A 15,701-nucleotide genomic window follows, 5' to 3' on the forward strand; every position below is an offset into this window, starting at 1 on the left:
TAAAACTGTATACCCAAAATCTTTTTTAGAAGTTCTAATTAAAAAATTTGAAGTTTTAATAAAGTTTGTTGAATATTTCTAATTTTTATAAATATTGAAATTTGGATTTATATGGGTTTTGTTAGATAATAAGTTATAAAGACTTTTTTGAAAAAATTAATGAACATTAGATAAACAAAAAACGGAAGTCAAAATGTCGCTTTTAAAATAATTAGACAAAAGCTGTATATTTACTGTATATAATGTAACGTTTAATAGGTGCTTAATAGATACTTAATTAAAAAGAGTTACGAATTACTCCAGTCAATTTACATCATTCAGTAGACTATTGTTTGTTCATTTAAAATGAAAAACAAAATTAAATAATGTAACAAAATATTTTAATTAAACCATAAAGGGAACTTACTGGCTGANCCATAAAGAGAACTTACTGGCTGGTGACTGAACGATTTCCCAACAATTTCTTCTGTCGCCACCTGTTGTGGCTCAGCTCGACACATTTGCGGAGGATTTTTTCATAGGTGGGTCGTCCTTCAGATTGAAATACATCTGTAAAGAATTACGCAGAATTCAAAATGACATTGTTTGGAACTTATGTTTATCTATTTACTTTTAATAACTTGCATTTAAGATATAGTTCGATCCATAACAGATACCATATAAATAAGTTTCAAAGCTTACACAAAGTTCACAAAAATTATTCAAATTTCTAAATATTTTCATCAAAGTTTCACATTTTTTATTCCGAATTTTTGGTTGATTTTTTATAATTTTTTTGCTGAGATTGTTGCGCACACCCTCTGAATAAAAAGTTTGAAGTATTGAAATTTGATTAATTTTTGTGAACTTTGTGTAAGCTTTGAAACTTATTTAGATGGTATCTGTTATGGGTCTCCTGCCGTTAACTTCTCTTCAATGTCGAATGCAGCGTCAATGGTTGATATAGGTAATGTAGCTGCGATTTCTAACTCAATAGGATTTTCAACTTCTCCTGTTAAACGGCCGACAGAATGTCGAACTTTGGTTAAGACCACTTTGCACTCTCGAATCGTCTGATGATGTGCCATTATAGCACCTCTATCGAGAACCTAATGTATAAAGATAACAATATGCATACAAACACCCACTAGAAAAATTTTCATACATAGATTTTTTTTTACAAAGTAACAAAAATAATAAACTTTTTATAAAAAAAAAGTTATGATTTTTTTGTGTGGAAGTGGAGGTATATAAAAATAATACGTTTTCATTAACCGCTTTCTCCAGAGTATCTAGCCTATTAAATATTGCTTTCTGGTTTTCTAAAATTGCGTTCAGAAGATCTGTTATTGCTGAAAAGTAAAATGAAGTTAAAAGAAGTCCATATCTAAAAGCGTATTTAAGTACAGAGATAAAGGGTGCATTCGAAAACCCACTAGAAAAATAGGTCTAACTTGCGCAACCTAATTGAAAATTAGCATCTAACCGTGGTTGCGCACATTTGGCATTACAATCTGCTGAGGTTAAAAAATAAAGAAGGCTGATGCTTTGTATTTTGACGTTTTCGAATGCACCCAAAATTATAAAAGGAAAAAACAATAAATTGTATGTATACCTTTGTTGTTGTCACTGTTTTCTTGACGTCTTATATTATACGCTGTACCCACTTGGAAAACTTTTCTATTTGCAATAGAAAATGTTTGCACTGAAAAAAAACATGTTAATTTAAATATGTAGTTTGAATTAATTGAAAATAATTTACCTTTGGGTGTACTCATCGCTGGTTGACCATTTTCTAGCACGTCGTCGTCTATGAATTATATTTCGTGCTCCATTTTCCTTGGAAATTCAAAATATGTATTAGTAAAATGCTCAATATAAAATATACATATGTATGTACAGTGAACAAAAAAAAATTCACGCGACATTTTAGCAAATTTTGGCTATTTTTTTAGTTTAGTTTAGTTTTTATTTGGTTCACTGTATGTATGTACATATTTATAAATACTGGAACCATTGTTTTATCTAATTACTACTAAATACTATTCTATCCACTTTAAATTGAGAACTCGTGGAATAGATTGTGAAGTATTGGTATTAAAAGAAATTTATTTTCATGCGGAATACAGAAATATTTATAGTCGATATCGCTTTTGAAAATTGTTATTGCTTGATCATTTTGCCTTTGGGCTATAAGTATTCCCAACCCAGGAACAGATTCCAGTGGTTCATGGAAATAACTTTCAATTTGCTGAAAGTTATATCCACGAACCACATCCCGTCCAGACACACTTTGCATCGATATAGCTTTGAAAGGGCCCGTTTTTTCGCTGTAACAATATGAATCCTTTTCCTTTTTTATGTTAACATCAAAGAACCAATTTTTAAATTCTTTTTTGAAGGAGCATCCGAACTATAGGATTCTTGAACTCTGAAATAAAGTTGTTCAAAAGTTTGTTTGGCTTTTTTATGATTTTCTTCAGGTATTGCATGTAATTCTCGTATTTATACGCTGAGAAGTTCTCCAAAGGTCCAAATTGATTCGTACACTGGGACAAATGCAATAAGCCATGAACGTTGAAGCTTATCAAATGCTCTCCGTGGGTACTTCCAAACAAGTTCACGAATTCCTGTAGAATCCCTTGGGCAATATTTGATTCAGTTTTAAAAGTTTTTTCGCAGGAAAGCAATCTAATACCTGCATGCAAAAGTAGGAAATGGTAGTACAAATCATCTTCTATGCAATCCTTTAAAACAAATATTCCTGAATATAGGAGAAATTGTCTCATTTCGGGTGATTTCCAGTTGCCCAATTCATCTAAGTCTCTACAAACACGGCCAAACTCTGAAGGAACCAATCGAGACAAGAAATTTATTTTTTCGTTCATTCTTGACACATTCCCCCTCTTGATAATCAGTTGTAAAAGTTTTTTGGTTACACCCAAATCCACAAGGTGCATTGGATCAAGGGGAAATCGGGAAACCATTCCGAAGTTATGGTTTTCAAGTATATTTCTTTGCTCCCTGAAAGGCATGCTATGATGCTTTACATCCAACCTGTTTTTAAAAGAAGAATCAGTTCGCAACTCATGAATTTGCTTGGAAAAACTGACTCGTCTTTTAATATACGTTCCTACTTGGTCACATTTAGGACAACCCTTTTTGCCATTATGCGAAAAAACACTTGTGACAAAAGCCCGAGCTGGCGAGTCACAGGTGAACAGGCGTACTTCGAATTCTTTTCGAATGTCTTTTGAACCAACTTTGAGTCCTTCCTTTTTAATTTTAGCAACTTCCTCGCAAAAGTCCTTCATGAAGTCATTGATGTTCCACGGCTTTTCAGTCCCAGCAAAACACGCAATGACAAAAGGACTTTCCTGGGGATAACCAACGATCGCTCCTAAAATCGGCCACAAAACTTTTTTGGAACTTTTAAAAAGTCTCAGTCCGTCAATTCCGACATCGATTTGAATTTTATTGTCTTTCGCAAGAAAGTCGCAGGATTTTCTATTAAAATATTTTTCGATTCCGAAATACATAAACTCTCCACTCGGAATGGACTGGATCTGCACTTTTCTCTTGTTGGTCTTAAAAAGGCTTTTGGCACAAATGGGCAGGTCATTAACACCTATTTTCTTTGAACTTTGCAGCAAATCAGTCACAGTACTATGGGAAACACTGTTTCTGATTGCCCACGCCCTTATCACAGCAGCTTTTTCTTTAGTACCAGATTCCATATCTACCCCAGAACTCGAATTCTCCTGTTCCTCATGCTGCCACAAAGATTCGTTGTCTTCGTTTAAATCTACATTTATGGGCTCACTCTCATCAGTACCTACTGCTGCAAATTCTTCTAGCTTTCTGTACTTTTCTGCCCTAACCTCACACTTTTTCTTTTCTACACTTAACGCGTTTCTAAAGGATTTCATTTTTACTTGCCTGTTTTCCTGCTAACTCCTTTCTCTGTACCTAGATTCCAACGGGCTGATGCAGTATCAGGTGCACTATCAGATGCGCCGGAGCAGTCCCCGGTGTAGATGCAGATTCCGCTTCTTTAGTTTTGCTTCAAATAGTACTGTTTAGTTTTGCTTTATATATTATTGTTTAGTTTTTTGGGTTTTCTTTATTATTTCACTTTATTTTTGTATTTATTTCTCTATTTATTCTAAAAATCCACTATTTTTCAGTTTTTCACAACCGCCGCTCGAAATTGTTGCGCAATGCAAAGGAAAAGTTATAGTGATGTACGCTTTTTACTATGGCTCGGTATATCCTAAAAGTAACCGGAAAATAACCCGGTGTAAAAGGTTTTAGCTTTCACTTACCCAGAGAAAAGTTTTAGCAAATCCATCACTCTATTAACAAATTTCTTAAAAATTCTAAAAAAATTTTTGTTATAAAACTATAGTGCATATACATATGTACATACGTACAAATAAAATTTCCAAATATTTGGAAATGTCATTTGTATGTGTATCTGTGTAAGTTTATATACCTATGTATATATATTTAGGTACATAAATGTATGCATATGTATATATATAGATATGTATATGAAAGCCTCAGCTTTTTGGTATATTTAAATATTTAATATTGTGTTTGATACTAATTGAAAACTAAAGTTCAGCACTCGGATATTACATATAACATCCGGTTACTTGGCTTTATCAACGTACATAATACAGAATTCGAAACCTGGCAATGCTGCCATTTTTTTTGAACTGGCAGTGCCAGTGGGAGTAACCCAGCAAAACCCACCTAACGTATTCACCAAGACTTGAACAAAATTAGAGTTCTGAACCAATACTACTACAAAAAAAATGTGTATTCCCAATGAATGTTAAAAGAAGATGGTTATACAATATGTGGCGATATGTACATCTTACTCTGTCTGCTCTATCATTTGGTTTTACTGGCACTGCCAGTTCAAAAAAAAATGGCAGCTTTGCCAGGTTTCGAATTCTGTATTATGTACGTTGATAAAGCCAAGTAACCGGATGTTATATGTAATATCCGAGTGCTGAACTTTAGTTTTCAATTAGTATCAAACACAATATTAAATATTTAAATATACCAAAAAGCTGAGGCTTTCATATACATATCTATATATATACATATGCATACATTTATGTACCTAAATATATATACATAGGTATATAAACTTACACAGATACACATACAAATGACATTTCCAAATATTTGGAAATTTTATTTGTACGTATGTACATATGTATATGATCTATAGTTTTATAACAAAAATTTTTTAGAATTTTTAAGAAATTTGTTAATAGAGTGATGGATTTCCTAAAACTTTTCTCTGGGTAAGTGAAAGCTAAAACCTTTTACACCGGGTTATTTTCCGGTTACTTTTAGGATATACCGAGCCATAGTAAAAGGCGTACATCACTATAACTTTTCCTTTGCATTGCACAACAATTTCGAGCGGCGGTTTAGAATAAATAGAGAAATAAATACAAAAATAAAGTGAAATAATAAAGAAAACCCAAAAAACTAAACAATAATATATAAAGCAAAACTAAACAGTACTATTTGAAGCAAAACTAAAGAAGCGGAATCTGCATCTACACCGGGGACTGCTCCGGCGCATCTGATAGTGCACCTGATACTGCATCAGCCCGTTGGAATCTAGGTACAGAGAAAGGAGTTAGCAGGAAAACAGGCAAGTAAAAATGAAATCGTTTAGAAACGCGTTAAGTGTAGAAAAGAAAAAGTGTGAGGTTAGGGCAGAAAAGTACAGAAAGCTAGAAGAATTTGCAGCAGTAGGTACTGATGAGAGTGAGCCCATAAATGTAGATTTAAACGAAGACAACGAATCTTTGTGGCAGCATGAGGAACAGGAGAATTCGAGTTCTGGGGTAGATATGGAATCTGGTACTAAAGAAAAAGCTGCTGTGATAAGGGCGTGGGCAATCAGAAACAGTGTTTCCCATAGTACTGTGACTGATTTGCTGCAAAGTTCAAAGAAAATAGGTGTTAATGACCTGCCCATTTGTGCCAAAAGCCTTTTTAAGACCAACAAGAGAAAAGTGCAGATCCAGTCCATTCCGAGTGGAGAGTTTATGTATTTCGGAATCGAAAAATATTTTAATAGAAAATCCTGCGACTTTCTTGCGAAAGACAATAAAATTCAAATCGATGTCGGAATTGACGGACTGAGACTTTTTAAAAGTTCCAAAAAAGTTTTGTGGCCGATTTTAGGAGCGATCGTTGGTTATCCCCAGGAAAGTCCTTTTGTCATTGCGTGTTTTGCTGGGACTGAAAAGCCATGGAACATCAATGACTTCATGAAGGACTTTTGCGAGGAAGTTGCTAAAATTAAAAAGGAAGGACTCAAAGTTGGTTCAAAAGACATTCGAAAAGAATTCGAAGTACGCCTGTTCACCTGTGACTCGCCAGCTCGGGCTTTTGTCACAAGTGTTTTTTCGCATAATGGCAAAAAGGGTTGTCCTAAATGTGACCAGGTAGGAACGTATATTAAAAGACGAGTCAGTTTTTCCAAGCAAATTCATGAGTTGCGACCTGATTCTTCTTTTAATAACAGGCTGGATGTAGAGCATCATAGCATGCCTTTCAGGGAGCAAAGAAATATACTTGAAAACCATAACTTCGGAATGGTTTCCCAATTTCCCCTTGATCCAATGCACCTTGTGGATTTGGGTGTAACCAAAAAACTTTTACAACTGATTATCAAGAGGGGGAATGTGTCAAGAATGAACGAAAAAATAAATTTCTTGTCTCGATTGGTTCCTTCAGAGTTTGGCCGTGTTTGTAGAGACTTAGATGAATTGGGCAACTGGAAATCACCCGAAATGAGACAATTTCTCCTATATTCAGGAATATTTGTTTTAAAGGATTGCATAGAAGATGATTTGTACTACCATTTCCTACTTTTGCATGCAGGTATTAGATTGCTTTCCTGCGAAAAAACTTTTAAAACTGAATCAAATATTGCCCAAGGGATTCTACAGGAATTCGTTAACTTGTTTGGAAGTACCCACGGAGAGCATTTGATAAGCTTCAACGTTCATGGCTTATTGCATTTGTCCCAGTGTACGAATCAATTTGGACCTTTGGAGAACTTCTCAGCGTATAAATACGAGAATTACATGCAATACCTGAAGAAAATCATAAAAAAGCCAAACAAACTTTTGAACAACTTTATTTCAGAGTTCAAGAATCCTATAGTTCGGATGCTCCTTCAAAAAAGAATTTAAAAATTGGTTCTTTGATGTTAACATAAAAAAGGAAAAGGATTCATATTGTTACAGCGAAAAAACGGGCCCTTTCAAAGCTATATCGATGCAAAGTGTGTCTGGACGGGATGTGGTTCGTGGATATAACTTTCAGCAAATTGAAAGTTATTTCCATGAACCACTGGAATCTGTTCCTGGGTTGGGAATACTTATAGCCCAAAGGCTAAATGATCAAGCAATAACAATTTTCAAAAGCGATATCGACTATAAATATTTCTGTATTCCGCATGAAAATAAATTTCTTTTAATACCAATACTTCACAATCTATTCCACGAGTTCTCAATTTAAAGTGGATAGAATAGTATTTAGTAGTAATTAGATAAAACAATGGTTCCAGTATTTATAAATATGTACATACATACAGTGAACCAAATAAAAACTAAACTAAACTAAAAAAATAGCCAAAATTTGCTAAAATGTCGCGTGAATTTTTTTTTGTTCACTGTACATACATATGTATATTTTATATTGAGCATTTTACTAATACATATTTTGAATTTCCAAGGAAAATGGAGCACGAAATATAATTCATAGACGACGACGTGCTAGAAAATGGTCAACCAGCGATGAGTACACCCAAAGGTAAATTATTTTCAATTAATTCAAACTACATATTTAAATTAACATGTTTTTTTTCAGTGCAAACATTTTCTATTGCAAATAGAAAAGTTTTCCAAGTGGGTACAGCGTATAATATAAGACGTCAAGAAAACAGTGACAACAACAAAGGTATACATACAATTTATTGTTTTTTCCTTTTATAATTTTGGGTGCATTCGAAAACGTCAAAATACAAAGCATCAGCCTTCTTTATTTCTTAACCTCAGCAGATTGTAATGCCAAATGTGCGCAACCACGGTTAGATGCTAATTTTCAATTAGGTTGCGCAAGTTAGACCTATTTTTCTAGTGCGTTTTCGAATGCATCCTTTATCTCTGTAGTTAAATACGCTTTTAGATATGGATTTCTTTTAACTTCATTTTACTTTTCAGCAATAACAGATCTTCTGAACGCAATTTTAGAAAACCAGAAAGCAATATTTAATAGGCTAGATACTCTGGAGAAAGCGGTTAATGAAAACGTATTATTTTTATATACCTCCACTTCCACACAAAAAAATCATAACTTTTTTTTTATAAAAAGTTTATTATTTTTGTTACTTTGTAAAAAAAAATCTATGTATGAAAATTTTTCTAGTGGGTGTTTGTATGCATATTGTTATCTTTATACATTAGGTTCTCGATAGAGGTGCTATAATGGCACATCATCAGACGATTCGAGAGTGCTAAGTGGTCTTAACCAAAGTTCGACATTCTGTCGGCCGTTTAACAGGAGAAGTTGAAAATCCTATTGAGTTAGAAATCGCAACTACATTACCTATATCAACCATTGACGCTGCATTCGACATTGAAGAGAAGTTAACGGCAGGAGACCCATAACAGATACCATCTAAATAAGTTTCAAAGCTTACACAAAGTTCACAAAAATTAATCAAATTTCAATACTTCAAACTTTTTATTCAGAGGGTGTGCGCAACAATCTCAGCAAAAAAATTATAAAAAATCAACCAAAAATTCGGAATAAAAAATGTGAAACTTTGATGAAAATATTTAGAAATTTGATTAATTTTTGTGAACTTTGTGTAAGGTTTGAAACTTATTTATATGGTATCTGTTATGGGTCGAACTATATCTTAAATGCAAGTTATTAAAATTAAATAGATAAACATAAGTTCCAAACAATGTCATTTTGAATTCTGCGTAATTCTTTACAGATGTATTTCAATCTGAAGGACGACCCACCTATGAAAAAATCCTCCGCAAATGTGTCGAGCTGAGCCACAACAGGTGGCGACAGAAGAAATTGTTGGGAAATCGTTCAGTCACCAGCCAGTAAGTTCTCTTTATGGTTTAATTAAAATATTTTGTTACATTATTTGATTTTGTTTTTCAGTTTAAATGAACAAACAATAGTCTACTGAATGATGTAAATTGACTCGAGTAATTCGTAACTCTTTTTAATTAAGTATCTATTAAGCACCTATTAAACGTTACATTATATACAGTAAATATACAGCTTTTGTCTAATTATTTTAAAAGCGACATTTTGACTTCCGTTTTTTGTTTATCTAATGTTCATTAATTTTTTCAAAAAAGTCTTTATAACTTATTATCTAACAAAACCCATATAAATCCAAATTTCAATATTTATAAAAATTAGAAAGATTCAACAAACTTTATCAAAACTTCAAATTTTTTAATTAAAACTTCTAAAAAAGATTTTGGGTATACAGTTTTATATCGTGTTATATCGCGTTATATTTTACGGTAAATCAACGAATGTTTTCAGCAACTTCACACTTGCACTTTATTATACAAAAAAATTAGCAGTTTTAATAAAACTTTGTTGAATCTTTCTAATTTTAATAAAAAGTTTGAAATTTGGATTTACATGGGTTTTGTTACATAATAAGTTACACATACTTTTTAAAAAAATTAAAAAATCATTAAATAAACAAAAAACAGAAGTCAAAATGTCGCTTTTAAAATATTTAGACAAAAGGTGTATGTGATTAGTAATTAATAACACATTTCTAAGTAAATACGAAATCTATTTGTGATTACCTGTTTCCGAACTTTTGATTAACAGCCTTATTCTGTATCACGAACGATAGGCAGCACGAACGATTCGTCGGCAGAGGAATGCTTCAAAAATTAGTCTGGCGGCATCATTCTAGCCGGTTTAAACGCAACCGAGACCATTATTGCAACGTTATATATGAAAAGCAAGACGAAGACGACCGATAGAGTATAAAATCGTAATCAGAGATGTTGTCGTCTGCAGACGAATCGTTCGTGTTGCCTATTGTTCGTGATACAGAATAAGGCTGTAAGAATTCCTAAATATATATAGAAATTCAAAGCATCAGTCTATTTTAACTGCAATAAGCACGTTAAGTCCGCAAGCGGAATATTTTAATCTTCTTTGCCTTAGAAATAAGAGACTTGCGATTTGTATTTTACATTTAGGAATTAGCTTACGTAATTTAATGCAGACTCTTGGTAGTTACTCATTAAGGAGGGCTGTATTTGAGTTTATTATCCAATAAAATAAAATAATATGTATTAGATTTTTATTTTATTTAATATGACATACATTTGTATAAATGTGATTGGTTGTATTACGTGGTATTAAAGAAATTTAATACTTCAATATATTTGGAGTAATGGAGTGAAATAAAAAATTTATATAAAAATATTAACTGTTATTTGTTTTGTTATTTATGCGGTATCTGTACGAATAAGTATAACAGGTAAAAAATACATTTATTACACGCTAATACTACGCAATATTTATGCGATGCCCGATATGTTAGTTATCACATTATATACCTCTTAACAATAGCAGGTTGGAACATAATAGTAAAATTCCATGCAACCAAAAAGGAAAGATGCTCACATGTACAGCAGAGTATCCGTGAGTTTTGTCCCACAGCCCTTCATGAAATGATGGAAAGTTTTTGAATTTCTCACGCATACTTTTTGTAGTACTATGGGCTATATAACTTATAATTTTACAGATACTGTTCTTACTGGGATATTACTTGCATAAGTGCTATGTAAAAGTATTTGTCATCTAGATGCGAGCTCCCTCTCGTGGGTGTCATCATAATATTGTTATAACTTTGGAACTACTTGCTGTTTAAACCTGAAACTTTCCCAAAAATTTACGTAGGTTTTCGTCTATAATGCCGTATTAAAACAAAACAAAACTTTTAAACTTTATAAGTAGCACAACTTCTTCACAACCACCTCCATAATTTTTATAAAAAAGGTTACAAATCCGCCATTTTGTTCTTAATAAGTATATAGAACTGTAATTAAACTTAGTTTCTTTAAAAACAAATGAACTAAAAAGTAGAAAATAATATTTTGCAGTCCCATAGAATTTGTTTTGATATTTTTTGATTTTGAAGTTTTAGCAAAAGTCGTTATAAACAATTTAAGAGATTGAAAATGAAAAACGTGGAGCGCATGCAATACAAACCATTACATTTAATTGACAATTACTTTTTCATTCAATAGTCAAACTACATAACATAGACCTAAAATGTGTACTGAGTAAGTACAAATTTGAGATCGGGTTTAAGCGATCGATATTCATGGTAACCAGTGATCGGATTAAAAAAAAAATCTGTGTGGTAGAATCTGGAAAAAAATGTGGTAAATTTCAAACAAATGTGGTAAATCTCAGGTTTTGGATCAAACTTTGTACAAACATTAAAGAAATTCTGTAAGGTTTCACCTAAATTGCAACTTTTTAATTAGACCCNTGTGTGGTAGAATCTGGAAAAAAATGTGGTAGATTTCAAACAAATGTGGTAAATCTCAGGTTTTGGATCAAACTTTGTACAAACATTAAAGAAATTCTGTAAGGTTTCACCTAAATTGCAACTGAAGTTGCTAAAAATTGCATAGCGTTTTGGCAATTTTTTTCTTGACAGTGTAAAGCGGTTCCTTCCATATCAAAATATTTTTCGAACATAAAATTTGTTGCAACCTTGCGAAGTGCTGTCAGCGTTTCATTCTATCACATCACGATGTAGCGAACGAATGTGGCACGTTACAGAAACCGCTACTTGTGATTTGCTGATTTTGACAATTCTCAAGTAAATGTAAACAACGCCTCAGAAACTTTAGATGCATTGAAATTTACTAATAGTTTCACAAAAATCACGTTTTTTTTAATTTTTTTATAAATCATATATTATAAAATGTATCGTAATGAAACCACGTTTCCTGTCGAAAAATTTATTGCTGAGAAAATTTACTATTTTACAGTTTATTTTATCCTCCCCTTCGGCTTTGGTTACTTTTACTCGAGAAATTTCATCGCCGCCGGGAATGCGGAATCTTGTATTATATCATTCTTGTTACCATATAGTGTTTAGTGTTGGACAATTTTCGCTCTTAAAATTAAGAAAATTATGTGGAGCAAAAATTAAACTAGGTACTCAAAAACGCGAATATGTGGTAGATTTCAGACCTTGTGTGGTAGATGCTCAAAAAATTGGCAGATCTACCACAATGTGGTAGAAGTCCGATCACTGATGGTAACTAGTAAATAAACCTTTGTTTACAAATCAGCGGCAAAGAGAAATTTGAATTATAAGTGGAAAATCAGTTAAAATTATGTTAATTTGAAATTTTTGAGTTGAAGACTACGTAAAAACTAATAGCAATGGAGTACACTAAAACGTTTGCTGCAGGAGCCTCAATTGCAAAGCAATGGAGTGCACTAACATATTCACTATTCTCTAATATATTAGGTGAAAAATTAAATATTTTCGCATTTAGCAAAATTAAAACAAGTTTTTCGCTGTAATGTGAACTGTTTTGGCAGTTTCAACTCGTTCTTCTTTTCGCTCTATGCTTTTTTTACTTGTGGTACACAAATGCCAACGGCCAGGACGGCGCAATCTTGTATTCTATCATTCTTGCATATGGTCGATTATTTGACTGGCAACGTTACATTCGTATGCATTTCATCTACAAGATGAATCAATTGCCCATTAAGTCACACAAAACCAACTGCGCTTTTTAGGTGATATGACTAGGCATGATTAAATCTATGTTTCTGTAAAAGAAAGGTTTTAATAAATTCTTGGGTTTCAAAGTCATAGGTATTCGAATGTGCACTGGCTACGTTACACTATTTGGAAGTTCAATGATGGGTTGTGTCAGAAAGTTCTTCAGTATATCATCTACAAATCTGCATACTCAATTGTTGTTTTAGGTTTTTTACAATTTTTGTTCATAAAATTTGGGCACTGGTAACGTTACACAAAACACTGCCACGTTACACGTACAGTTCTCTTGGGCAAGCTATAACCAAAAGGCTTTGCTTATACATTTTTTCTTCGCATTCTTATTCTGTCATCATAACCAAATATTTGAGCTAAAATTGGAATCTTCTATTGCAGGATTAAAAAATATAACTCGATTATACTTAAAAAGTCTAAAGTCAATAATCATCCAACACTAAAATTTTTGACCGAAAAATTTAATTAATTAATTAATTAATTAATCCCAATGTCTTTTTACCCTCCATTCCCGCCCAACCGACACGAGGGGCGCAGTCCGCATGACGTACGGAACCTTTTTTTGTTTTTTTTTTAGTTTTTTGGTGCCGAGTAGTGGAAACAGGAGTTTGATAAGTGTCGAGATCTAAAACTATTCCGCTACAGAATCAAATTCATGAGCTGATTGGATATTCTAAAGATAGTATTTCAATTATTGAGAGTGGAAATAATAGTTTTCTTTATAGTAAAAATCTAGTCAGATACGTCAAACGTGCTGGAATGACAGTTAAAATCTTGACATAAACCACGGAATGATTCGTTTAGTTCAAAATTAGTTTTACATGGCTTTAAAAATAGAGGTCAAAAGTGTCTTGACACTCGAGAAGGAACATTAAAATTTACCTCAGCCAGGAGGGCCGGGCTATTAATCAAGCCTGTCATTAATTTTACGATAAATATTATACCCAGCATTTCTCTACGACTTGCGNAGATTTTCCTTTAGAAAACCCGTGTTGAGATTGTGTAATTGAAGAAGATATAGAATATGTCAGCTGGTTAACAATAATTGCTTCGAATAATTTGGGGATAGCGGAGAGTTTCGCTATGCCTCGATAGTTTTCTATAGACGACCTGCTGCCGTTTTTGTGAAGTGGTATTATGAAAGACTCCTTCCAGGCTGACGGAAAAACGCCATGTTTAAGTGACAAATTGAATAGAGTTGTTAAAGGCTCGCAGATGTTCTCAGCGCAGTTTTTAAGAAAACAGGTCGGAATATTTTTTAACATATGATGAATGATAACTAATGTATAACATTGCTTTAACAAAAATACCAAACGATTTCTTAGTTTTATGTAACTATCATTTGAATGAATGTGACTGGTGGGACATGGAAAATAACTCTATTTTACCCTTGTGCACTCAAAGATGAATTTTAGCCTAAACACCTAATTTGCATGAACGATGTATTTGTGTTGTGAAATATGAATTATACGCTTTCGTTTTCAATAAAAATTAAGTTTATATAATCTTTATACAAAATAATTAAAGTTGTGACTGCTGGAACATCTCCTTGTGGCTGGTGTAAAGTACTTATGCATGAAATAAAAGTTTCTATATCGTCGTTTAAAGTACAAAACCGCGTATCAACAAAATGCAAAACCGCGTATCAGCAAAATGCGTATGTGAAGTTGTAAAAATTATTTTCTAGAGCGCAAAAACACTCATATTTGAAAATGGTTCTCTTTTTTATAAAGCAATCGCATTTCTGGCTAGTATATTTCAGGACGAATGGATAGAGATTGAGCCAATAGCTTGTGTCAGCAAATCCAATTTTTGGCAGCCAGTGTTAGTTACGCGGTTTTGCAGAATGACGATACGCGGTTTTGTACTTTAAACGGCGATATACAAAATATACAACAATTACAATTTCTTTTGATTTGTTCAATATTTTCCCACAGGTTAATGAAATGTAGTCATTTAAACAGAGGTTACTACTGAAATGGAGATAATTAGGGCATATTTAAATTTATGTCGTTTTCCTCTTTTCAATGGAATGACTTATACAAAAAACAAATTCATGTCGAAATTGGATGCTACCCCAGAAATGCTCATGCAGCTTTCAGACATTAAATAACACAAACGGCAATAACGCAAAATTTGCTTTATTTCACTTTTAAATGGGAAATAATACCAAAATCTGAGTTTTGCTTTATTTCCAACAAAGGTTTGTAACAAAAACAGTTTACTGATAGAAGGAAAAAGAACTTTGTTTATTCCAAAAATACAATTAAACACAAAATGTGATATAATTCATATGAAGAAAGTAATATTCACAAAATATTTTTACTTATGAAAAGTCTAACAAAATATAGGAAAAGAGTCGTCTTTAATAACTGCTCAATAAATTGGACATAGCGCTTTTGTATGAATTTTATCTGCATATATGTTGAAAACATTGCTGGAAAACCTTAAAATGTTTGCATGGAACCATGGCGCAATAAACAGGTGAAGTAATAAAATAGCTTTCTCGCTATATTTTCTGTTAATTTTAAGGGAAATTTTTCAAAAAAGGCAGTGTCAAAATATTTTTCTCGCTCTAATTACTTCACACGGTATAATTCCGCCATGGCATGGAACAAACAAAACTTGCCGTTCCTGTTCGCAGCATATAACACAGAGAATATTGTTTTTGAATTTTATCTCCAGTTAAAATTTCTGCATTATCATCACTGGTTTCACCATATCCGAAATGTGGATTTCGTTTACGAAGACGAAGCGAACATGTGGTACGAAGTAGTAATGTAACAAGTAATTTTTAGCAAAAAAAAACCGACTTCAACTCTCATATAAAAAAAATATATATATA

The 15,701-nt window shown here is 32.7% G+C and overlaps 1 protein-coding gene across 1 annotated transcript in view; it reads right to left on the minus strand.

The window, feature by feature from the left end:
* Positions 1–431: 431 nt before the first annotated feature.
* Positions 432–15,701, minus strand: part of LOC108366472 (nuclear pore complex protein Nup205-like) — a gene marked incomplete at its 3' end in the record, with an annotated part of 58,599 nt that continues 43,329 nt past the window's right edge. The window contains exon 5 of the mRNA XM_017620895.1: positions 432–549. Within this exon, the coding sequence (XP_017476384.1) occupies positions 432–549 (118 nt within the window). The remainder of the gene's footprint in view (positions 550–15,701) is intronic.

The sequence above is a fragment of the Rhagoletis zephyria genome, unplaced genomic scaffold (genome assembly GCF_001687245.7).
Source record: "Rhagoletis zephyria isolate East Lansing unplaced genomic scaffold, Rhagoletis_zephyria_1.1 Rzeph_scaffold_02282, whole genome shotgun sequence".
Taxonomy (NCBI): Eukaryota; Metazoa; Arthropoda; class Insecta; order Diptera; family Tephritidae; genus Rhagoletis; species Rhagoletis zephyria.